The 27065-nt window shown below is 43.6% G+C and overlaps 2 protein-coding genes across 3 annotated transcripts; both read right to left on the reverse strand.

The window, feature by feature from the left end:
• Positions 1-36: 36 nt before the first annotated feature.
• Positions 37-2367, reverse strand: LOC127763590 (mitochondrial import inner membrane translocase subunit Tim13). Its single transcript, XM_052288340.1, has 2 exons — positions 2101-2367; positions 37-391 (listed from the first exon to the last, which is right to left on the reverse strand). The coding sequence occupies exons 1-2, from the start codon at positions 2203-2205 to the stop codon at positions 242-244; spliced, it is 255 nt and encodes an 84-aa protein (XP_052144300.1). The 5' UTR covers positions 2206-2367; the 3' UTR covers positions 37-241.
• An 8956-nt stretch (positions 2368-11323) lies between these two features.
• LOC127761232 (B3 domain-containing protein Os02g0683500) lies at positions 11324-21101 on the reverse strand. Of its 2 annotated transcripts, none has more exons than XR_008015218.1 (2): positions 18898-21101; positions 11324-12707 (listed from the first exon to the last, which is right to left on the reverse strand). XR_008015218.1 is itself a non-coding variant. In XM_052285496.1 (2 exons), the coding sequence occupies exon 2, from the start codon at positions 20743-20745 to the stop codon at positions 19510-19512; it is 1236 nt and encodes a 411-aa protein (XP_052141456.1). In that variant the 5' UTR covers positions 20746-20834; positions 20910-21101; the 3' UTR covers positions 16675-19509. The 2 variants fall into 2 exon arrangements, 1 of the variants encoding a protein (XP_052141456.1); XM_052285496.1 differs by lacking the exon at positions 11324-12707 and having other exon boundaries at positions 16675-20834; positions 20910-21101.
• Positions 21102-27065: the final 5964 nt, after the last annotated feature.

Raw genomic sequence — 27065 nt, forward strand, 5'->3', positions numbered from 1 at the left:
ACTACCATCATGATAGGGTAGTGCCCCATGGGGAACAAAAGAAACAAACAGTTAAGAGAAACTGCAAGGCAGAATTTGTGGCTTTTAACAGCTGAAAACCAGCTTAGCTAATAGTTGCCACTTAATTAATATAAAGGTTGCTCTCTTTCTCACAGATTAGAAAGGCAAAAATAACGAGTCTAGGAAAAACATTTTTCCCCAATTCTGATTTAAGCAGCAACTGAAGGCTACACATCGTCGCTCAGCGTGTGGAACTGAACAGAGCTCGGCTGACAATACCAGTTGCCTCAATGTAACGATCAACACAGCGTGATATGCAACTGCTCTCGCTCCCGCTCAAGCTTGATCCTGGCTTTGTCACGCACTTGGCAAAGCACTTGTTTCCAACAGTCTGTAACAACAAAACAAGAGAGAATTACGACCATGTCATGTGTTTAACAAAGAAGCAATGCCTGGAATTGGCATGTTTTATTTCAAACACTACCCTTTTTCTCATGTAATCTGTATTACATATATGTCATGTAAACCAACAGTGGCAGAATCACTTGATCAGCAAGACTAAGGGTGAGTTTGAGGAGAAGGTGATTGAGGAGATTGCGAAGATATACAAAACGAGGTGAGCCATTAGCTCATGATTAATTGAGTATTAATTATTTTAAATTTCAAAAATGGATTAATATGATTTTTAAAAGCAACTTCCCTATAGGAAATCTTTACAAAAAACGCACCGTTTAGTAGTTTGGAAAGCGTGCGCGCGGAAAACGAGATGTTATCTCCCTCAATGTTACCCGAACGAACGCAGCCTAATTACTCATATGTCAAACTTCGTAGTAATAGTGTAGCAACAGGAAGGGTCAACTTCAATGCTAACTTTGTGAACACATATTTTACCTTTCTGGTCGTGGCAGGCCAGCACAAGTTAATAGTTCTGACTCTATGAGGCCTTGAAATAGAAAATGCAACAGTTCGAAGTATATACCAAAAATCAGGCCTGTATTATAAAGTCTAGGTGACTCGATGTCCCTGGTCCAGTCAATTTAAATAGTTAACTATTATATCTATTGGTTTTATAATATGCTTAAGTCATGGGTATGTACTGGATCCTAAGTTCCTTCTATCAGTCCTACAAGGTTGTGGTCATCACTAGACTGGGGAGATCTTACCTCATCAAGACAACATTTTAAGTTTCCAAATTCAATATGTATTGTAAATGATAGATGAGTTTGATGCACCTATTCCAAATACGTTGTTACAGTTCACCAAAGGGTGTGCTCAACTGTGCTTGCTGCGCAGCCACAGACAGCCCCAATTTCTCTTGGTACTTAAAGTGTGCATTAAGACTGTTAAATTTATGCTCTTCAATCCTCAGTTTTCTTGATAAATTCAAGAAGTCATCACCGTATAACCGTATATGCCAAGTAAAAATAACAAAAGAAATCAACAGATGAGCCACCACATCCAATTGCGTGATTCAATTGGACATTTGGACGCAATGCACACCAGTATGATCAACTCGTATCAGTATGCAGATTACAATCAATGAATACAGTGAGCATGAAAGTCACAGCATGGGCATGTTGATTCCAATTTAATAATACTTTCTTAAGCGGTTCCAAGTTAATAATCCTTTTCTTGGACAAAAATCAATTTATGAGTTTTAGCCATCCTATGCAAACAATAGGACTTACTGGAGTGTAATGGGATTGTTGAGTATAGATTTAATCATACAAGATACAACACTAGGGATACAGAAACTAAAATCCATCCTATGCCAACATGTTTAAACTGTATCGCCCTCCAATCCGGTAAATGGAACTGTTGTAACTTGTAGAACATCAAACCACTCTAACGAAGCTATTGTTAAGCTTGTTGAAGGTGCTACTGAATACTGATGCTCATTACTTTAGTACTAGAATACGGAAAACCACAAAACAGGAAACTAATTCTACCCCCAAATATTCGCTTCCGTAGAGTGCTACCAGCGAAATCTAGTGTCACCTAAACCAAGTATCCACCTACCTAATGAATATTCATCCATACAGATTCGCATTAACAAACGAGATACAAGAGAGGAAACGATTTGGGTGGGGAGGATCTCACCTCAAGGAACTCCTGGGCGTAGGCCTGAGCGAGCTGCGCCTTGATCTGGTCCATGAGCGCCTCCGTGTTGGGGGGCGACCCGGACGACGACGAGAAGGAGTCCATGCCGGCTTCCCACCTTCTTGATTCCCAAGCCTTCGTCGGCGACCGGTTGTTGAAGAGCGCTCTCCAGCAACGACGATTCTCCGGCGCGGCGGGGTGTGCGAAGCGGAGGCGGCGGGCAGAGCGGAGTAATAAAACCCTAGCTTTACTGGATCAGAACCACGAATCCACGATTGGGAGGAAAGGGTAGTAGGCCCACATTTATCCCCCAAGAAAGAGCCCATATAGAAATTGGGCCGTACGGCGGACCATCTCTCGTGGCTATGTGGATTTAAGCCGCAAAAAGTCTACTTCGAGTTCTTAAAGTAGTCCGAATCTAATTTGTACCCCTTAACCAGAAAGTTAGGTAGGACGACTCCCCAAACTATTGGAACCAGTATAATTTGACTCCCTCGAAGGTTTTGGAGGACAGTTTCGCTGATGTGGTGCTTTGACCTAGTATAACTAGTTGAGTTGGTGTGTGGGGCTACCTTTCTTCTCTTCGTTCCCTATCCCCTCCTCACCTTCCTCTCCGCGGGAAGCATCAAGGCAGTAGATCGACGGCAATAGGGGGTGCACAGCGGCAGTAGCAAGGGAGCTAGGCCCCAAAGGAAAACCGCGCACCACCATCAGACGTGGCACCCCCACGTTGGGTCATGCCACTGGCCTCGATAAAGATCCGTACGCATCAGCATTGGTCGCGGCGCCATATCCCAACCTCCCCCGGTCGATGGCGGCGGCATGGAGCGGAAAAGGGGTAGTAGGGGCGGCAGCGCGTTGCGAGCGATTCGAGGCGAACTGAGCGACGACGCGACCTCGTGGCAGAGAGCGGCGATGTCTCTTTCTCCCTTCCCACACAAGTACACGATTCGAGATGAACCGAGTGACGATGCAGCTGAGTCGGAGCGCGGCGCGACTTCGTGGCGGAGAGTGGCACAACTTTGAGGCATTGCACAATGCGGCCCAAGGAGGAGCAAGCGGATCTAAGCGGGTCACGTCATCGACAGCCGGACCACGCCACCCTCCCTATGGCGTCAGCCCTCCCTCGGGTAGAGCACACCGTGCCCTCCCTGTGGCTCCCGCGATGCTCAAAGCCCTCCTCGTGAGGGGTGCACAAAAGCTTGAAACTCATGAGCTAACTCAACTCGTGTAAAACTCGGGTCGACTTGAGTAGTTAATGAGTCGAGTTGAGTTTGAACTTTTACTCGTTTGCTTAACGAGCCAACTCGAGCTAGCTCGTGAGTTACTTGGTTAGCTCGCTGAGCTCATGATGCATTAAGATAGAAATTAATTGTTCATATTTTGCAGGTGTAAAAGTCGTGAACTCATAATTATACATTGTAGCACAATCTTATGAGTCATGATACATAGCATGGCAATCATAATCTTTGGTCATAAAATCACAAATTATACTGCATATGATTTTTAAACCATGTATTTCGGTGTAACGAGTTTAGTGAGTTTAATGAATCAACTCGGACTTTTATTGAGCCGAGTTGAGTTCCATTTTTAACTCGTTATGTTAACGAGTCGAGCCAAAATAGCTCTTTAACTTAATGAGTTTTTACGAGTCGAGGTAAGTCGGCTTGTGAGCCACCCAACCTCGTGGCGTCGGCCCAGGCTGCCGAAGCACGCCGCGTGCTCCTTGTGGCCGCTGCGCTGCTCAAGCACCATCACGTCGAGGCCCTCTCGCAGTCTGGCTCCTTTCCCCGCTGACCACCACCCACTGCCCTGGAGAAAAAGAGAAAATAAAAAGGAATGAAGAAAATGTGACACTAACACTGAGTTAGCCGATTGGACTGGGTCTAAGCACCATGTCAGCGAAATTAAACCACACTCCAAAACTGTTAAGGGAGTCAAATTATACCAATTTCAATAGTTAGGGGAGTCATCCGGTTTTCCGATTAAGAGGTACGAATAGGATTCTACCTACTTTTTTTAAGGGAGTTAAAGTAGACTTTTTGCATTTAAGCCTTGGAATGGCCTACGTACTCACAAATAATGACGGGCCCATTTCATGTTCGAAATAGGAAGTTTTTGGACTATACAAAGCTACTAGTGTACTACTACTGTATATATATATATGAGATTCTCACGATTTCCATGAGAAAACCAGGAGATTGTCCTACCTTACTCTGCGCGTGCAATACATCCATCACTCAATCCATCCAAGTCCAGACATTCTGGCAACTAGGCCTAGTCACGATCACGGGAACCTGACTACAAATCCAGATTCATCAAACACATCAACCAGACGATTCTGGATTATAATTATTTTCCGCCGGGCCCTGGATTATAATTATCGACACAGCATCACTGATCAGGATCAGGCATTGGCGCATTGCCTGTTGTTACAGTAAAAGAACAGTAAAACCATTGGTGTACCTGTACCGGACGCCGGGCGAGCAATGGAGAGGGTTGCTAGTTGCTACTGGGCTGTACAGCAGAAGGCAGGCAGCGCCACAGCGCGCGGCGTGTGTGCGACCCCGCTTCGGCGCGGCATGCAAAGCCTGCGGCATCGTCGTGGCAGGGGAGGGGAGTGGAGAAGGGGGGACCCCGCCTGCCTCCCGGAACCATCCAAATGCAAAGTTCAAAGGCCCTGTAGCCAGAGCGCGCGTCGTAGCGAAAGCCAGAGCGAGAGCGAGGTGGTTCTCGCCATGCATGCGCGCGGGGGCGATCGCGTGGGGGGCGACGACGTCTCGCGCCTGCAGGCCGCGCAGCTGAGCTGCAGTCCTTGTTGTTGTGGTCATCACTCACTCACGCATGCATATGGCTGGGCTGTGGCTAGCGAACGACGACGAGCGAGCTAGGGCGGTTTGCCGGTGTGGTGGCCACTGCCGTGGCATGAAGTAGTATTCACCTCGCCGTGGTTTGATCCTGGCTAGCTGTCCGCCTGATTTTTCACGTAATCACCAACCTAACGTTAGAAAACGATATGAAAACAAACGATAAAAAACAATATATCGTTCACAGAAGACACGAGATTTAACGTAGAAAACCCTTCCAAAGCAGAAGAGAAAAAACCACGAGCGCCAGCCAGTAAAATATCTTCACAATATCGGAGTGAGGTTACAATACCGAACGACGGCTTACAAGAGGTATATATATGATGTGAAATTCTAAAAGGGATGACGATCCGTACCTCTGCTTCGCTCCGGCCCAGCCTCCGGCATCTACTGGCCTCCACTTCACCTTGGTAGAAGCTGGCCTTTACACTACTAGAAAACACATTTTTCCTGTATTTTTCCCAACGCAGGGGTCTTTTTTTCGCAGGCGGACATGATTCTTATAGCCAAATGACCGCCTAAAAAATATAAATCGGGGTGAAGTTCGCTGTCCGCCTGTGAAAATCTATTTTCGCAGGCGGACCACTTAAGCGGCGCATTTTCACAGGCGGACTACTTAAGCGGCACCTGCGAAAATAGATTTTCACAGGCGAACCTTATGTAGTCCGACTGCAAAAATCGTACCTACCCCAAAAAAAACCCCACCCTTATCTTCTCATCCCACCCCTCCCACCACTCAACTCTCTCTCTCTCTCTCCTTCTCCCTCCACTGACTCAGTCTCCTCTCCTCTCCTCTCCCTCACTGACTCTCCTCTCCTCTCATCTCTGGCGGCGCGGCGGGGCCGATGGCGGCGACGACGGCGCGGGGCGGCGGCGGCGGCGTGGGGCGCGTGGCCGGCGGCGTCTCCCCTCGCCCCCTCCCTCCTAGATCTGGCCGAAGGAGGGAGGGGGGAGGCCAGCGAGGGCGACGACGGCGCGGGGCGGCCGGCGGCGTCTCCCCTCGCCCCCTCCCTCCTAGATCTGGCCGGAGGAGGGAGGGGGGCGGCGAGGGCGACGGCGGCGACGACGGCGCGGGGCGACGTGGAGCGGCGGCGGCGACGACGACGGCGGCAACGGTGCGTGTGGTGCGGCGTGGGCCGGCCAGTGGCGTCTCCCCTCCCTCCCTCCCTCGCAGATCTGGCCGGAGGAGGGAGGGGGGAGGCCGACGGCGGCGATGATGGCGTGGAGCGGCGGCGGCGGCGACGACGACGGCGGCGACGACGGCGGCGGCGGCGGCTCCCCTCCCCTCCCTTCTTAGATCCGGCCGAGGGAGGGGGGCGGCGGCGAGGCGCGTGGCGGCGGCGGTGCGGCGATTTGTTTTGTTCGTTTTTTTGCATTTTCGCAGGCGGGCCGTTGCCCCGACTGCGAAAATCATCGATTTTCACAGTCGTTGTGTTGCAGGCGGACCTCCCTCCCGCCTGTGAAAATTAGTTTTGGCCGCTTGGGAAAATTGGTTTCCAGTAGTGTTATAAAGTACAAATAAATTTGGATCACAACTCAACCCCTAATGCCCGGATCAAACCACTGTTCGATTCTTTCTTAGCCGAAGTTTTGCGATGTTGGTGGGCTCGACGGATGGGAGGGCCTGCTTTACTGGAGACGGCCGGGTGGGCCCCTCCTGCGCTCCGGTTAACTGCGCCCATGCTATGGAGGTTTCGGTGGTGTGGTGGCGCCGTCGTTTCCCGGTCTGGAGACCGGAATTCACCACCTCCGTCTCGCTCTCTTATCCCCTCGTGTCGTCCGGCCGGGGTCCGGCCCCGTGGACAGGTTAGTGTTTACCCACTTTGCGATCCTTTTTTCTCGTTCTCTTTCGTCTTTTCGAGCAGCAGCAGCCGCAGCCGCGCGCGTGACGGGGACGGGCCATCATGTGCATATCCATCGTTCGTGCGCGCATGATAGATGCTTCTGCGTTTGCCGGTGTTGCGCTGCCCCGTCTTAATGCAAATATGCAATCATAATGTTCGCGTGGATCATGATTGGTTGGTTGATTACAACGTGCACTGCGGGCACGGCGTGCTACCACTGTACACGCGTACATCAATACAAAGGGTTTCCCAAACCGCCGGGGCCGGGATTATGGCGCCCCGGCGGTAAGCACGGTTACCACGCGGTAACCGTGAAAAACCGTGTAAAATTTATCAAAAATTTAAATTATTTTTTAAATTTATTTGAATTTAAGGAGGTTACCGCGGTATTTATATTGCCGTACCCCACGGTAAACCCGGTAACCACGTGGTTACCGACGGTAAGGGAAACCCATGTATATATCACTCAGATCTACGAGAGGATCTTCGAACCGCTCGAGATTAGTGATCGATTGAGAGTTAGATCGAAAAGATGTGCAGATGCTTGAGTTCAGTATATATATTAAAGCACAACACATGTTATATTATACCGTAAAAGTTTTCCTTCTTTTTTTATTGTTGTGAATTAATGCAGTGTATATCTATCTATTTAATCTAATAAAAATATGAGGGAAAGTAGGCTGGATTGATTCCTTGGTTCGTGCATGACAACGGGGAGGTGAAGAACATTTCCTGTTCTAGATGCGACCAATTTGATCCTCCGTGTCAATCATATATATCATTTGGTATGAGCCATGCCACCTCTTCTCCTCAGTCCTCTGCGTGTGCTTTAGCCGGCAGGCTAGCTTGCGCGATGTGGTCCAAAACTAAAGACAGCATCCACATCTCCCTCCTCCTACCTTCGGCAGCGACGTTTGCCGGTCGGCCGGCCGCCGGAGGACGGATGTCCCTTCAATCTGATCGATCCCCTCTCCGGCATCACAGACGAATACAGCGTATTAGATATTTAGATAGGCAGCTATCAGCTGGCTATAGATCGATGCTCTTTCTGAAGTCCGAGAAAATGAAGTGCATGAGTACATCGTCTGTACTGGGGTATTAATTTATCAACCCCAAACCCTGCTGACCTTCAGTGAGAGAGAGAGAGAGCTGCAGTAGTTGTGTCCATGGATGGGAGAGAGAGCGAGCATGGGAACAAAAGCATGTACAAGCCAGGTATGCATGCCATGCATGCCGATCCGCCTGCGCTTCTCTGCGTGCACACTACGGCTGGTGATGGGAGCGCTGGAAAGCTGCAGACGCGAGCCTGCGCTCAAGACTACTTGTCGTTGACATGAACTGACAGTTCGTTTGTTTCTTTCTACATGCAGTGTCAGTTTATGTATGGCCATTGTGCTGGAGAGGATCTACATATATAGGAGTATATATCGATCCAACCTCTATACGGAAACTTGCAGGCAGAATAGCTGTAGTATCTTTTCTTTAGCTGTACAAAATATAGTTGTCGCATATAAATAGACAGCACATGCGCCCACATATATATGGTACTAGTTTAATTTTGCTTTACAGTAGATAGCAATAGCCTAAAGATATTTGCTAGCTAAGATTTAATAACCTTCCAAATGAGTCGTCAGTTGAAGGATTTCAACAATTGAGAGCCGCGCCATTGATATGTGCAATTAACTTAACCAATGGAAATTGATACTCCCTCCATCCTATAATATAAGGGATTTTAAGTTTTTGCTTATACTGTTTGATCATTCGTCTTATTCAAAAAAATTTTATAATTATTATTTATTTTCTTTGTGACTTACTTTATTATTCCAAGTACTTTAAGCACAACTTTTCGTTTTTATATTTGCACAAATTTGTTGAATAAGACGAGTGGTCAAACATTGCAAACAAAAACTCAAAATCCCTTATATTATAGGACGGAGGGAGTAATAAATATTTATCATGTTATAACTTATAAGAAATTAAACCAAAACTGGCAACACTGGCAACAATGACGGTATTGGTAGCTAAACACGGACGAACACCATAGAAGATCCAACCTTTATGATGGTACCGAAGCATGATATTTGTGAATGAGGTCCAGCAGAAGCTAGCCTACATCCCTACTGGTTATAGGCATATAGCTTAATCGGCCATCGACTAGCATAATTATAGTGTATCTGAGTATCACACTTCTCTTAGATCTAGTACAATTACGATGTATCTGAGTATCTACGACCTTCGAATAGCTTGGCTGTCGCCCAGTAGTATCTATACCTATGCTATAGTCACCATGTAGTTAAAACACTACGACAAAACTTGTAATAGGAGACGCAATTATATGTGTCGGTTCATCTAAAACAGCACATATGAGGCTTTTCCCGCTTTCCCAACCCCTCATGTGGATCTAAAATAAAAAAATCGGCACCTATAACACCTTATAAGTGCCGGTTTATTAAACAATTGCGCTTTAGGGTTGGAGCTGAGCTGAACACATATTTCTCTGTTTTTTTAAATCTTCCTCAGTCTAAAGTCCTAATCTTATGTTCTCCCAACCACCCCCTCTCTCTCATCCTCCATCCCCATTCGCTCTCTCCCCACCTCACCGAGTTGGCGAGCGATGCATGCAACGACGATGGCTCGTCTCTCTTGCTAACGTGATGACGGTGGTTCTACTACCTCGGTGACGGCCCGCCTATTCTCAGCGATGCCATGGCAGTGTCAGGTCCTCCTCATGCTGCCGTCGGACATGGCCTCGGCTCCGTCTATTGGATTTGATGGTGATGGCGATAGAATTGGCACCTACGCCAGATTCAGCGGGCCCAAGCTCAGGGGTCTCCGAATATGGCCCCAGTATCATCTCATCTACCGCACCAAGAGGGGCCGCCATAACCACATCGCCTCGGTGGCTAGGTCCCCAGATTTGACCTCAGGCAATGGCAAGACGCAACGTCAATTCTCCACTATGAAGAGCTTCAAGGGCCTCGTGAGGTAGGACTCCTCCTTGAACTGGCCCCCTCCCTGTTGCGGGGATTCCCTAGCAACAACGGCGAGGACCTCAACTGCTCACCGTCATCCAGCAACCAGGCCCAAGGCCCGATTACTTCGTCTCTGGGTGGTGCTCTCCTTTGTGTTTTTGTCTTGGGATTTCTCGATTTTTGTGGAAAGGGAAATGTATGGGAGTTTGTGTTCTAGGGCCTATGAGTTCTTGTTGGATCTGAACATGAACTCTTGTGTGCAATGTAGCTAGCTTATTGTTGTTGATGTAGGGCCTTATATGTGATGAATGTTCTTGATTTGTTTTTCCATGAAATACAATGGACGTTCTTGATTTTTCTCCCATGGCTTCTTAATCTATGCCATGGATGTGGATATGGGGGAATGTGCTGCTCGAAGCATCGACACAATTCATCGAGCCGACTCCCTTTTTTTTCTCCGTCATAGGCCTCATATGTGTTGTTGTGCCTGTTTTGAAACCGACACCAAAAGCATGGCTCATCAGTGCCGGTTGCAGAAACCAGCACATATATGGACTTATAGACCGACACTGTAATAGCAGGCCCTCCAGAACTGCACAACCCAACCCATCCAACGGACGGGCATACTTACACATACTATCCCATTTATACTTTCATCCTCACTTCGTGTAAAAGGGTTAAGCCAAGAGTGACATGGTTGGAGAGACAAGCTCTTATAAGTTGGTTCTATACTTGCTAAACTAGTAAGCTGGTATTAAACATGCACACATAGCTCTCATGCGACATGTAAGTCTCATCCTAATTGGGTCAGGATGTACCATACATACATAAGGCCATGAAAGACTTTAGACCACTCTAAGTTGTTATGAATACCTGAATTCCTAGTTTGGGCTTGTAAATAATGAAATGGCACTAAATGTCTTGGTAATGAGATATATTATCGCTATTGGGGGAGCGGCTTTGCCCTCGTCCTAGGGAGGCAGTTGCCCCCTTTTCTTCTCTCTTTTGTCTCTGTCTGTGCATCTCAAGACTGGCTTCGGACAAGGGGCCCCTAAGAAAGCCTTTGGAGGGGCTTTGGGGAAGAAAGAGGCCCCCTCGTAACCCATAAAAATGCCTCGGAGAGGGGCACCCTGAAGGAGCCTACGGGGTGGCTTACCCGACACGGGGCTCCCAAATAAGGCATTCCCCATGGTGGGGAGATGGCAACAACATTGATGGGGCATTCAAGGGGCAGGCTCAACCACTCCTGACATCCACGAGGAAAGGCCCTAAGCAATGTATACATTTCACTCTTTTTCCTTGTGCTCGATCCCTATTGGATTCTATTCCAACATACCATATTGCACTCTTTCTCCTTGTGCTCGATCCCTATTGGATTCTGTTCCAACATACCTCCATTTATTAAATAGATGACGCCATTGACTTTTAGACACACATTTGATCATTTATAATATTAATTTTTTACATAATTATAATTTATTTTGCAGTGAGTTATTGTGCCACTAAAAAGTATTATAAACATGGTTTATATTTTATACATTTGCATAAAATTTTTAAATTAGATGAATGGTTAAATATGTGTCCGAAAGTTAATGATGGTCTCTATTAATAAATAGAGGAAGTATATGCTATGTAACTTTACTTTAGCACACGGCAGTATATAGGAATCTACTGAAATGAATTAAGGTCATCACACACGAAATTTCGATTACTGATCAGTACCAAATGGCAGCTGGGATCACAGATTAGATTCAGAACAATTATACTAATTCAGAGTAATTAAGGATATAAACCTTCAATAAATAGAAATCCTTATTTATATAGATCAAGTAACTTGCACTGGAAGCACAAATTTCTTAACTGTAATAGATCAAGTTATGGTAAAAAAACGTAAGTTATATACACACACACTCGCGCGTACAAAAATTAATTTTCACCCAAGTAATTAATTCATCAGAGAATATATGCAGGACTTGAGTTGCATATATACTCCCTCCGTCATCTAATATAAGGGATTTTAACATTTTGCTTGTCCTGTTTAACCATTCGTCTTATTTAAAATTTTTTAGAATTATTATTTATTTTTACTTACTTTATTATCCAAAGTACTTTAAGCGCAGCTTTTCGTTTTTTATATTTTGCACAAATTTTTTTAATAAGATGAGTGGTCAAATAGTGCAAGCAAAATATCAAGATCCCTTATATTAAGGGACGGAGAGGGAGTAGTTATTATTTTCAGTTTTTCACCCTGATAAATAAAAAATGCAGAATCATGATGGGCAATAATGCATAATGCACATCTCATGCAAACACTGCGGTTGTCACAAAACTAAACCACGATTAACACCAGTACACACACATGTACACTAACCCATATATTTATCGATGCGGTTCGTTAGCCATATGATTCCCCTCGTAACTAGTACCACATGATCGACTAGTATGCAGAATTTAAGTATATATATATATATAAATAACGATGTCTTGCTTAATTTTGACACATAGTAGAATTTAAGTATGCAGAGTATAGATAACTAGCACTTAGGGCGCTCCCTTTGACATATACTATGCAGGAATGGTAAAACACATAAATAGAAAAAAAACACAACATTTTGGGACGAATGCATATGCAAAACGGATGAATACACAAAACATATATATAGAAACACGGAAATGGGCGTAAGGTGTTTGATAGACTCTTCCAATTAGAAAAACATATGATTTAGATTAGAGAGATATATAGACTCAATAGAAATCGGAAAACTCCAATTCGTTTCTTAAAAGATTAGGTAAGAATACTCTATAGGATCAAATCTTATAAAATTTCTTCACATACCATTTGTCTCGAGGGAGGTCTTAAAAGATGTTTCTGCTGGGTGCTGGTTAAGAGAGACAGTTTACACTTTTACAGCCGCCTGCCATCTCTGCCATAGTAGTTCAAAGGCATTGATCAGATAAGGAAGAGTACTCGTATATATATGCGGCTATATACGCGCGCTGCCCAGGCAGGCAGCACGCCAAATATGCCCGTACCTCACTATTACTACACAGTGAAACCAGACGTTGCAGAGCCTGAAGAAAGCCCCCCACTTCTCTGACTATCTGAACATCACCCATGCATAAGCTCATCATCGCCCTCGCTCTCACAGTCACATGCATGCATGTATATGTGTACGTATATCTGCAGTTATGCAATGTGTAACTGGCCCATGCATATGTACTATCAGCCAGGGAGAACAGGCTCGATCTTTTAATGCTACTTTAATTTCATTATTTTTTTATATACTGTTGCTATGTGGATATATATTGTACACATACCTGTATCAATATATGCATTAGTGCATGTGTTCCCTCCGTACGTTTTAGTTGCAAAAAGAATAGCCAAAGATTAACATTTTGTTTTATACTCCAAGTTTCCCATATTTCTCTCTTCTAGATCCCTCCACCATCCTCCATCTTTAATTACAATTATACATATATATATATACACACACACACACACCTATCATTAACTCATTATGTATGCATGAGATGATGAGATACTATTGAGGAATGCTTTGCTAGCTTATCTAAATTGAAAGTACAGTTGTCTTGGTATATGCATTTTTAAATGGCAAAATTTGTCACAGGACATGCAAAAAATGTGTAATTGGCTAGGAGACACCACAAAAACGTGATACGGCTGATGGACACTACAAAAAATGTGTAATTGGTTGTAGGACACCGGTCGCATTATTTTATTATTTCCGGGTCAAAAGAGGTGAGATATTTTTCTAAATGCCCAGATTGCCCATCTCTTTCCTTCCTTTTCTCTTACTCTGTCCTTCTTTCCCCCTTCTTGTTGATTTCGCCGGGAACGGCATAGCAGCCTCAAAGCAGCGGTGGGGCGAGGTCGGCGCGGCGTGGTGCGGAATCACCAGCGGCCGGCGCGGTCGACGGCATGGCGCAACCATGGAGGCGTGGTGTTCAGCCAGATCGATAGCAGGCAGGCGACGACAGTGCCGGTGCGGTGGGGCGCGGCCGGGAGGCAGCACCAAGCGTAGGCGGGGAGGCTACGATGGGTCCCGGCGTCACCACTGCTACGATGGCCAGTGCCCTTGCTCCCTTCGGTGCGCTTGACGAGTGCCGCCGACTGCGGCGGGTTTAGATCGGCGCCGATGAAGAAGGGGTGCGATCTCCCTCTCCGGTGCACCATTTTTCGGGGTCCTTGAGGGGAGATGGAGAGGAGGATGAGGCGAAGATGCTGGCGCGACAGCTTGGCCCGGCTTGGTCCAGATAAGTGGGAATGTCGATGATGTCGCTGCGGCGGTGCGCAGAGCATGCTCTAGAGCTCCGGTGGGCACAACAGCATTCCCATCGATTGGCTGCACGAATCGAGAGGTTGTCAAAGCAAGATTTGATCGGCATGGAGAGAAGATAATAGAACATGAATTAGATAGGAACGGAGATAGCTCGTTGGTGATCGGCGGCGTCCTCCTTCTCAGCGGCTGACGACGAAAGATAGGTGGAGAGGGAGAGCTGGAGCTCTCTTCCTCGGTTTGCTTTGTGTGGAAATGAAGTGGAGTAGATGGCGATGTAGTAGGGACGAGATGAAGACTCGCCTCGGCGTTTTGAGGCGTTGACACGTCGTGCACACGCGTCGAACTCAGCCGGCGCCTATCTCTCTCTCGGCTGTCTCTGGTCGATCTCTCTCCCGTCGCGTGCTAGCTCATGTCGCTTGGCCCAACCTCCCCCAAACACGACGAGCTGAGGAGGCTATTCTCCAGGTTCGGCAAGATTGAGAGGGAGAAGAAGATAAGGGCAAAACTTTCATTTTACATTGTTTCTCTCTCATCAATTGACCGAATATTATATTTTAATGTGTCCAATGTCCTGCAGCAAATTACCACATTTTTGGAGTGTCCTCGGGCAAATTCACGTCTTTAGGGTGTTCAACAGCTAATTACACATTTTTTGAGTGTCCTGTAGCAAATTTTGCCTTTTTAAATTTGTCAAGGGTGTATCACAGAGCTTTGTCAACATAGATCAATCCCACTTAAGTGCCATACACATGCATGTCAATGAGAAATCAATATGTGATCTATAAAAAAAAATTCTATATTCCAAATATATATACTTTCTTGATTTCTCAAGTGTAATTAGATATATTTGTGCAACATGTCAATCAGCTCTGTAATGAAGTGTTTGTTCTCAATTACTCTCTACTCCCTCCGTCCCTAAATATAAGGGATTTTGGTTGGATGTGGCATATCCTAGTATAACGAATCTGGACAGGAGCTTGTCCAGATTCATTGTATTAGGATATGTCACATCCAACCAAAATCCCTTATATTTAGGGATGGAGGGAGTATGTCCCAAAATAAATTAACCTAGTACGAAATGTGATATATTTTAGTACTACGAATCTGGACAGCTCATAGAATGTATCACATCCCGTACTACGTTAACTTATTTTGGGGGCAGAGGGAGTACGATTCCTCACATCAACAACTCCGCACAACTAAAACTAACCAAATTTTAGCAATATATAGTGCATGCATGTATTGTAGTATAGATGTAATTCATGAGTTAATATGAAAAAATATAACATACATAAAATATATAACTAACGACTTTAGTGCGTCACTTCCCAATTGTGAGTTATTTTTTTAACTGCCGCCTTACTAGATAGCTAGCCCTACATTATGATGTCATCTCAGAAAAATCATAGCGAAAAAAAAAGGTTTTCGAATAGACTATATATATGTTAGACACAACGTAAAACTTTCAACATCTTGTTGTTTTCTTGTGGACTTTAAGTACCTTCATTTTTTTTACAATTAATTGTACCTTCTTGATCAATATATATTTGCTTGTTAACTAATCTAATGATTAATTAGAAATACATGCATGCATAGGCGTTCCCATATTATAGTATTGATTACCACGTGAACATAAAAGTGGAATTGCTAGATTTCAAGTGCCTAAAATTTCACATATAGTACCTAAAATTAATTGCAGTGCTATGCAAAATGCGATTTCGGTTCATTTTAACTACATTATGTTGTTATATATATGGTTTGAATTCATTTTTGTCTATATATGTTTGAATTTTCTTTCATGTATCTTAATTTGTAATGTTTTATGAGTTATATGAATTTATTTGTAATTTTGTTTTTTTTCTTGTTTGTTAGAATAATTTATTGTTCAACCATTGGGTAGTTGTAAGTACCACTAAGTAACAGGAATGTAATGGGAACCATTGGATTATTATCTAACAAGGGACGATAAAAGTGAGTGGACTTTTTGAAAATTTCAGGCGCCTAAAATCTAGACACTCACGAAAAAAATAATTACACAAGGGCATGATGATTTACTAACACATCTTGATATGTTGTTGATCATATGTAACCATAATCAACTCATGATCACTCATCATGTATATCCAAAATATTTGGCCTTTTAGCCCTGTCGTAGGTTTTAATTTGCCTAGTAGTACTGGCCATATTATATATCTACATCTTCATATAAAATAGCTCACTAGCAAGATAAGTATATATATGGACAGGAATAGAGCTAGACACCATAAGTTGCCATTTCATCCTGGTAACCGGGCTATATATGTAATATGGATATTTGTCACCTTCACAAATACAATTATTGTGTCAATCAGTAATATGCTATAAATTCATTGGAGTCTGTTGTGGACCCTAATTACAACTGAACAATATATAGAAGTGCATGTTACTATGCAGCCTATTTAAACTTAAATGGGGAGAAATAAATTAAGATAGAGTTAATAAACTAGGGAGAAACATATATATATATATATATATATATATATATATATATATATATATGTATATATATATATATATATATATATATATATATATATATATATAAGGAGACTGAAAGCAAAAAAGGAAAATAATTGGGCTTAGTGGGACTAATGCCCATTGAAAGAAGCAAGAATCAATTGGAAAGAGGTAAGAACTATATATTTTCACTCAAACAAAAGCTAATTAAACTATATACGTACGGAAAATATGTCTAGATATACCATGGTTTGATAACCTTGCTGGAAATGAAGATATATAAGATCAATGTTCTGATCCGCTCGATCTCAATTTGCAAAATATTGGTCATTTCAGTATACAGATTCACGGAACAAGAAATAATTAAGCTATGTTTTGACTATAGATACTCAGATTTATATACTTGATATAATTATGTTCCAAGGAATTAATTAGTTCTCTGGGAGATTGGCAACACTGTCAATCTATGGAGAAACTTTGTTCAGCATAACTGGGGGGATAAGAGATGTAATAGAAGCTTATTTATGAAAGAATTAATGGATCAAATTAGACATCTATTTTCATCATGTATATTACTATATATATTAATTACCTATTATTCTCAATCTAGATCATATATATCATTAGATATAGAGATAGTAAACTAGAGTTTATATTAGAACTTAAGAAAACGAGCAAGACTAGCTACATGTAAAGTTTTCATGCTAGGTGATGCAGATAATAATTTAAGAAAAAGACGTTCTAATTTCAGGCAAGATGCTACATTTTAATTTCTGTGCTTAGCTACTCAAGAATAGTACCTGTAGTCCTTAATTAGTAATTCAGACTTTTCAATTCACAGGATAGCTAGGACCAACCGGCAAACTCTCATCCTAGCTAGATGGATGTTCATAGCCTATACGAAGATCCTCAAAAAGAAGCTAGGCAGATTCCCTCAAAGGCATGCTAACTGCACCCTAGGAGAGAAAACTTAACCATGAGCTATCAAATTGCAGCCACCATCTAGAGGGTATATACATGCACACATATAGCATGGACTGAGCTTGGGAAGCAAAAACTGAAGCAAAGCAGAAGAAAGAATAAGCAGACGACAGTTACATGTACCAACACACCTCCATTCGTCCCCCTTTTGTTTTGCGAAGGAGATAGTAGAAGACTTCCCTTTCTCTTTTCAACTTCCCATAACGTACTCCCTCTCCCTTTCCCCTTTCCCCTTTCCCAATCTTACAAATGGACCAAAATGTACTCCCTTGCAAGCTAGCTATCCTCATCAGCATCAATCAATCCATCTCTATTCTCTGAATTCCAAACCCTTCCAGTGCAAAACAAAAACCGAAATGCATGCGCCTACTCTCTTACTACAGATGATTGCTAGTTACATATCGACAATGCATATGCATCTATATATCTAGCCAAGGCCGGCTCATGTCCTCCCTTTTGCTCCCATCACTCTCTGAACACACCCACACCGTGCAGGCCAGTAGTCCTAGCTAGCTACACTACACTACACTTGATGACTTGATCAGTGAAAAGGAAAAGGGGAGAGAGAGAGAGAGAGAGAGAGAGAGCATATAGGGGAGCTGAGATCAAAACAGCACAAGCGCACAGCCAAGAACGGAAGCAGCTAAGCTAGCTAGCAGCCGCAGCACAACGACAGCCAACAAGTGTACACCTCCTCACTGTTTGCTACTCCCAAATCAACAGTGATCGCTCGTACTCGCCCCATAAATTCTCCTAGCGGGACGTACAAGGAAGTTATGGCCAGTGAGTGCCACTGCATATATTGTGGCAATATTGCCCCCTCTTTACAGACTGCCACGGCCATAAAGATCTCGTGGACTGGTATACTGTTCGCGCTCAAGGCCCAGACAATCCAAACTATACGTAATCTGGCCCACTGCCATCAGTTAATTTTCCAGTGTACCCCGCTAATCAGCAACAGAATTATGCGTAATCTGGTCCACCCTGCATCACTTAATTCAGTGTCCCCCGTTAATCAGCAACAGAAAAATTTAAGACATGGAAAACTCAACACCGTACTGGATATGCCAGTAGTATATATATCCCCCATATGCTGCTACTAGTAGCTAGCTCAGTACTACACTCTATACCATGACGTTACTTATACAGATATCATACATCCATGATATATATACATGCAGAAGAGAGCGACAGTACTACTGCCACTGTAGCAGGGGAAAAAGCGGCGGCAAAGAGGGGGAAAAATATATAGAAGAGGAATGTACGTTCACGACGACTTTCACTGTAAATACTGAAATTATGGTGCAGTGAATGGAAGAGAATTTTGAGATCTAACCTGCAATTGTTGCTCTCTGGAGTTGTTTGTTGTCGATCGATGCATGGTTATTAACGCGCCGTCCAAACGTTGGGGTCGAGATCGATGCGATCGATTGGATACAGCATATCGCACACATATGATGTGCAAGCGAAGTGAGGCAGCCAGGCACTGCTTGCTTGCTTGCTTTGTGTTCGTCCATGGATATATGTTCAAATCTTGGCAGATGTTAGGAGAGATTATATAAAGAATTTTGCAGATGTATGTTATCATATGTAGGAAATGGGCTTGTGTTTATGGTAACAAATCATTGGACAGAAGTAATCGAGCAAGAATGGAATGTAATAGAACAAAGCAAAGGAAGAGCTCAAGCTCATCACACGGATTTGGGGAAAACTTTCAAGTTCCTAATAATTCTCTATATCTTCTCAAACCAACAGAAAAATTCCAATTAAGTGGCCAACAAAACAAAAATGTCAAATCCTAATGCTGTCATCAAATTTCAGGTTATAATGGAATCACAAGAGAAAGTGAGATCGATGTTGCTGCGAGAAGAAGAACAAACCAAATCAAAACAGAAGAAGAAAAAAGAATCGTTGATGAACTTTCCTTTGTTTTTCTCTCTTTAGGTCGCTACAGATCGAGATCCAAGGCCGAATGCGCGTCCCTCTTGGAGGAAGACGACGACGACGGAGACGATGCAGCGGACGACTCGGCGCCATGGTGGTGGTGAGGAGGCAATTCCAGCAGCCGCAGTGTTGGATCCCTCCTCATCCACGCGGGCGTCTGCAATGACAGTGCATTGCCATGATTGCTCGACTCGCCGGCGGCGGCGGCGGCGCCGCCGCCGCCATGCGGGTTGTCGAGGTTCACGCCGAACAGCCGCACGCGCTTCGCGGCCGTCGTGGGGCTCTCGATGACCGGAACCGAGTCGAGCACCACCGGTGAGCCCGCCGCCCTTACACCATCGCCGCTCGGCTGCAGCGTGTAGTGGTGGTGCAGCGGCGACGGCGCGCGCGTCAGCAGTGGTGCTTGCGGAGGAATCCTCGCCGAGCCGAACAGGAGGACCTGCCTCCCCATCGCGGCGGCGGGGTTGAAGGCGCGGAAGTCGAGGCCTTGCCTGAGGCGGTGCTCGTAGAGCGTGGCCGGCGGCGAGGGCGGCACGAAGAATCCCCCTCCGCCGCCGATCCCCCACGGGGCGTAGTGCGACGTGAGCGGCATCGGGAGCGGCAGCCCGCGGGGCAGCCGGAGCGGGTCGCGGGTGTCGGCGCGGCGCTTCCAGTCGATGAAGAGGCGGTGCCGCGCCGCCTCGTCGCCGATGCCGCGGGAGAAGGAGACGGTGTCCCCGGCGTCGAGGCGCTTCTCCTTGACGAAGCGGCTCCACCCCTTGGTCATCACGTAGCTCTGGCTGCTGTTCCAGTAGGAGTAGCGGAACCGCCATGGCTTCCCCGCGCGGTCCTCGAAGTTGAGCAGGAGGCCCTTCTCGTTCGCCGCCGCGTCCAGCGGGAAGTACTTCTCGGCGTACTGCTTCGGGATCACCAGCCGGTTCAGCTTCCCGACGTCGCTCGGCGTCACCACCTTGTCGAACATGTGCTCCTTCTCCACCACCTCCGCTTCTCCGCCGCCGCCGCCGCCGCCGCTCCCAGAAGCCCCGGCGCCATCGTCGGAGCGAAAGGGAGTGCTGCTCCCTGACGCAGACGCCGACGCCGACGCGGAAGCCGCGTGATGAGCAGGAGACGACGACGACGACGTGGGCGCAGGCGCGGCTTCGGCCGTGGCCGTCATGAAGGGGATCTCTCGCCTTCCCGCCTCATCCTGCTCCTCGTCCTCCTCTTCTTTAGAAAACCTACTGCTTGTAGTGAACTCCATAGAAAACTATCACTATTTTCTCAAATTCTTGGCTGTATTTCTTGCTCCTCTCTCCCAACTCCTCCTTCTACTTCTTCCTTCTTCCTCCTCTGCAAGATGTTCGAGGATAGGCACTGTTACAAAGAAGTAAGCTATAGGATACTAGAGAGGGGGATATGATCTACCTATGTATGCGTGTATGTATTGTATTGTTGTTCCTATGAATTCCTATTGATCTCGAGCTGTGTTTGGAGGAAGCAAGCCAAGCTCTAGCTAGGGAGAGGGAGAAGAGCAGAGAGAGGAGGAATCAGAGCGGTTTGCATTGAGTCTTGTGCGCTTCTAAGCTATGGGGATATGGTGGGAAGAGAGAGAGAGAGAGAAAGTGACCATGGAATTGGATGTAGATCGGTGGTTCTTACTGGTTATACTACTGACACTGTCATCGAATACGTCACTCCGTCATTTTCTTTCTCGATTTTTTTTGTTCCCAAATACAAGGCATTCATAAGTTCAAATACTTCGATGCCATTTTCATCCGTACAAATGATCCCAGTAAATGTCTAGTACTGCACGTGCATATTTTAGTAAGATATTGGAAACTATTTTGATATGATTATTCCTCGATGGGTTGTCCTCTCATTTGCTTAAAAGCCATCCAAATAGTTATGAAAAATTCTAGAAAAATTTGATAACACTCATGCCACATATCTATATAACTTAATAAAATTTTAGGTCCAAACTGATCAACTCACTAGTCGAGATATAAAAAAACAAATTCAACGTATGAATAGTGACATACTATTCACTATATATACTTTATATTATCACTTTTTGAAAAAAAATCATAACATAGTTTGTATCTAATTTGAAAGAAAAAGGTATACAAAGGGATATCCCTTCGAAGGATTAGAATCCACTCTCTCAGATATTTAACCAATATTTTCTAATGATGAGATTTTTTTCTAGACACTACAACTGTGTGTGGTAGCATTTGTATTTTTATGACTTAATTATTCGTCGCTGATGTCGTGGGGTCTAATAAGGAGAGGACAAAATGAAACTACTGTTCTAGTTTCTTTCGTTCTAAAATATAGTTAACTTTATATATATATACACACACACTCTCTCCGTCCTAAATTATAGGGCGATCTCTTTTTAAGGAAAATTAAACTCGGTAACTTTTGACTAATAATTATACTAATCATATTTATATTTATGCTAAGTATTATGCATGCTATATTAATATATTTATATTTTAAAGTACTTTCATGTGATGCTAATTTTATATTTGTTAGTAACATAATATGGAATAAATTAATTGTCAAAATATGTCATTGAAGACCGTGTAAAAAAATATATGGCTTATAATTTAGGACGGAGGAAGTATGTTATTTTCGAAACTTAATTGCGAAGTTGTACATTTATTTTCTTTTTCTCTCTTTGTGAAAGAAGATGTAGGTGTAGAGGTGGAGACCGGAGAAAGAGCTAGAAAAGTGGGGTGTACTGTACCGTGTAGTTTCTTAGCTTTATAAAGGGGTTGAGATGGATTGAGGGAGAGAGGTGGAGCCCATGAATTTCTCTGGGTTGGGCTCATGTGAGCTTGTCCTTGTCACCATACGGGTATCAAATATCACACGCCTGCCTATATAGCTGCTAAGCTACCCAAAGGATATAGCTTGATTGCGTAGAGTGTAGACCTGGTTCCTAGGTTGGGCCTCCTGGTACTCATCAAGGGGATTTTGTCATTTATATATGTTCATGTCTTGAAAAAGATTTGTGATAATTGTATGATATGATGTGGAATGAGAAGACCGCAGTGTATATATGCCTCAAAAAAATTAAAACAGCTAGCTTGACTTAATTAATTAATATGTTCAGCAATATATAGTACTGAGTATGTATCTATACGTTCAAGAGAACTTACTAGTATAACCTAAAATCAATATATATTGGAAAAAGTCCAAATACCCTCCTAAACTTTAGATGGTAGTCCGTCTAACACCCTAAACTTTAAAATCGGGCATCCATCCCCTTGAACTTTGCCATACCATCCATATATATTACCCCCTAATGTGGTTTTGGACGATGGTTTTGTATATCTTGAAAGCTTAAACAAACAATTTTAAATAACTAATATAACATATTTGCATATCATCAGTTATAAATAATCAATTTATTTTTATATAGTGATATCATACTATTATTATGGTGGTACTCGTTTGTAAGTTGGAGCTAATAAGGAGAAAAAAGAAATATCTAAGTAAAAATTTTAATATATATGTCCAAAGTGTATGGCATGTGATTAAACTCATCCAACTTATATACAAATTAGATAAAAACCACTATGCAAAAGCATCTTAGGGGGTTTTACAAACGGTGTTATAAAGTTTACGGGGCTGAATGTCCGGTTTCAAAGTTGATGGTGTTAGATGGACTTTCATCCAAAGTTTAGGGCCTTTTTTTTTGACTTTTGCCATATATATTTGCATATTGATGTCATGAAAATCTCAAAGATTTTCTACATGAAGTATATGCAATATTACCCCCAAACAATAAGGTCACTTACATAATATGTATGCAAGCTTTGATGCTCATATATAAAGTTACTATGATTTCCCCAAATGCAAGTTCCCTAGCCATTGGATCTCAACGTAAGAACTCACCGATGTCTGACGGTGCGACCTGAACTTCAGAAAGCATGCCAAATTGAGGTCTCTAGGGTTGGAGGGGCGACGACGTACAGATCCAACGTCATAAGTGCACTAGAGTTTCAGGAAGACAAGAGGAGCGGAGCAAAATTATTGAGAAAGCGGAGCAAAATTTTATTATGACATTAATCTATTAATGGTTTGCATATACTCTATTTTGGAAAGCTTTACACATGTTATGTTCAAGCAAATACTTTAGTCTAGATTTCTACAAAAAAAATGACGTTTTATTTTACATAAAAACTACTCCATTTGGTCCAAAAATATATATTTTTTGAAAATTCTTACAATAAACATAAGTTAATTTTGAACGTTGTTATTATTTTTATGCAAGTTGTAGGTATATGCAAATGACATAGTTAAGTTTTATATAAATAAGAAAAACATTCATGATACTCCATGCATGTTTATAACTATTTTTTATTTATGCAAAAGAAATAAGTGGTCAAAATTGTATATCTTATAAACTTCTAAAAGTATAATTAAAAAAACATCTTTTGGGGTATAACCGGAGGAATTATGTTATATACTGGTCTAAATGTCTTGCATATCCTTCCTATTGCTTAGGTTGCAATTTATTAATTTCCGGATAATTGGTGCTAATTAAGCTGTAGATTGGTCGTTAGTGCAGCAAATATAGGTCCACATCAGTTAATTAGTAGTGGGCTGAACCATGCTTATACGCGAATATTTTTCAGCTTCTTGTTCCATTCTTATTGGCCGACTACAATTTCCCCCTTTTCGTCCACCATATGTATATAAACAGGTTGAAATTTCCCTAATGGTAGTCAGTAGTAGTAGAATTTGGTTCTCATTTGGCCATCTCTCTGGTCAAAAACTACCTTTAACTGATCCGTACGTATAAGGTGAGCAGGTTTTTCTCAGTAGTCACCAAGTTGAAGATCTGCTGCTGATGACTGATGTGATGAGGCATCTTTCCAAACCGACAAAACCCTAACGATACACACTAGTGTGGCTAGAAAGGCAGGTGCGTTCCCCCTTGTGCAATACGCGTGCCTTCGCATGTGTGGAGAGACAAAAGTTGAGGGGGAAATGGGAGGCAGATCGGCACAAGGCTAGCTAGGAGAAGAGAGATCAGTGAGAGAGATGGTTGGCCGAGTTCAAGATATCTATATATCGATCTAGCTAGCTCCTGGACCGCATATATGCAGCTCTCCCCGAAACTTTAATTATTCGTAGAATCGTAGTATATCAGTACAACTGTTCAACATGCCTATCTTATTAAGAGTTGAGCAGAGCAGAGACAGTGGTAGATATTTAACATGCTTCTCAGATGGTTTTGATTTGATATGCATATGTCAAGGGAGCATGTGACTCTCTGGGTGCCCACTTCTCTCACTCTTGCTACTACATGGAATTTAATAATTTGTGGCTAAGGTTAGTATCTAATTATCAAGAAAAGGATATGTAGGATCGAATCACAAGAACTAAGCCAACCAGAGGAGGGGTGAATGGTTGGTATACCCAAAAACCAAAAACTTTTAGCGGAAATAAAAGTTACCCTCGAAATCGACGGAGATCGGTCTGACCGAGATTGATCTGTCGGTCTGACCGAGTGAGTGCCGCCGATCTGACCGATGTAGAACGATCGGTCGAACCGCCGAAGTCGCCTGCCGCTCGCTGTCGCCGCCGCCGGTCTGACTGCCGTGCTCCCGCCGGTCTGACCGCCGCAATACCGTCGGTCTGACCGCCGGTGAGTTGCTGGTTAGACCGCCGAAACCCGGTGAAACACAAATTGAAGAACTCTTAAAGTAGATGACAACTTTATTGCTTCTCTCTGTGTTTACAAAGTGCACCAACAGCACTCCTTACAAAAATTTCGACTAAACTCGAAACGCTGACTAAACTAGCAACTCAATTGCTCTCAAAAGCAATACAAAAGCGATACCGGGAAGCCTCACGCTCCACCTCTATTTATACATGAGGTAGGCAGCCTAAAGCCATGAACCAAACTCATACTAAGAATCCTAAACACCTTAGGAAACCCTCTAGTACAAGATACAAACTTTACATAACCAATTGTACCAAATTTGGACTCCTTCCAAATTCGACTCCGTATCCCATACGCACACAATACCTCCATCGTATGCCATATGGAATCTTCACCAACCACGTGCATCAACTCTAGCCTTAGTATCCCGCATGATATCTGACCACCACGGACATCGTCTTACCACCAAGCCGACTCCCGGTCCATCACCGCAAATATTCTCCCGAGGCATCGAGTCACCTACACATGAAACAAACAAAGAAACCATATTCCGAGACCAAGCTATCACCAACTTGACTCATTGTTAGCAAACAACAGTATTACATACGTATAGTATCCATCTAGAAGCCATAACCATGAAACAATCACGGATATCCAAAGAAACAACCCGAAACCGAAACCGACACAGCGTCGGCCGGTCAGACCGCGGGCCGGCCGGTCTGACCGCTCGATCACCGCCGGTCTGACCGGCATACACAGCCCGGTCAGACCGGTCACATAAAATAACAGTGAATCCGATCATCACCTGAAAATTGATTATCTCCAAAACCACTTCGACGATAATCTCCAAATATCAAAACCAATAATCACAGATGCCAATTGTTCATCACAGAATAAGAATCAAAACACACATTGATCTTACAGGATCTTCACGTGCCTTAGTCTGACATCATTTGTGTAAGCAAACACTTGTTTTCAGCTGGCTCTATTGAAGGGAAAAACATTAAACAAAGCCAACACGTGTTATTCCTATTATATCGGTCAATGATATACCTATCTTATCTTGTTAGAGTTTCACATGAGGGTTTGAAAGCATCCGCGTTCAAGTACTACCTCTGTCCCAATATATATAGCAATCTATTATCGGATGAGATATATCATAGTACAACGAATCTGGATATATCTCTTGTTCAGATTCATAAAATTAGGATATGTCTTATTTAGTATCATGTTGTTATATTTTGGGTTGAAAGGAGTAGAAATTACTATTCAACAATACTAAGTTTATTATGTAAAACCAAGTAAAAATTAAAAAAGGGAGTGTGTCCATCTTTCTCTTGAAAACTAGCTAAATCTTAGTCACTATTAGCTCTAAATTCAGTCATCCTCCTCGTCCCTATATAACCCACAATCCTATGGTCAAATCCTGATGTTTCCCGTTACTATTAGCTCTAATTAAATTCATTGTCAGTTTGTCACCCCCGCCCCATAACATACGCTGGCTGACCACCACAGTATGTGTGATGTCTACTAGGCTTCCCACAGAGCTGATGCATTGCCCATGTGGAATGCCATCGCACTTTTTCACCCTCTTAGCTGTCTTAGCTTTCACCTTGTACCATTTGGATTAATTTGGTCTCCAGTCTCATTTTAATTTAGGGTGTACTATTGGTGAGGTGGTGGACATCCACTAGTTCAAATTTTGTTGTCCACAAATATTGTTGTGTTTATCTTTAGTTGTAACCAAGAGACTAGTATTTACATTGCTTAAAAAAAATCCCAGGTGCACACGAACCCCTGAAGATTAACTTTGCTTTAATTCTGACTCCAACTTCCACCGCGCCATCTACCATATTACCCAAATGGGATGATGTTGAAATGAGAACGTATCACAAACGAGA

This window comes from Oryza glaberrima, chromosome 2 (assembly GCF_000147395.1).
Source record: "Oryza glaberrima chromosome 2, OglaRS2, whole genome shotgun sequence".
Classification (NCBI taxonomy): domain Eukaryota; kingdom Viridiplantae; phylum Streptophyta; class Magnoliopsida; order Poales; family Poaceae; genus Oryza; species Oryza glaberrima.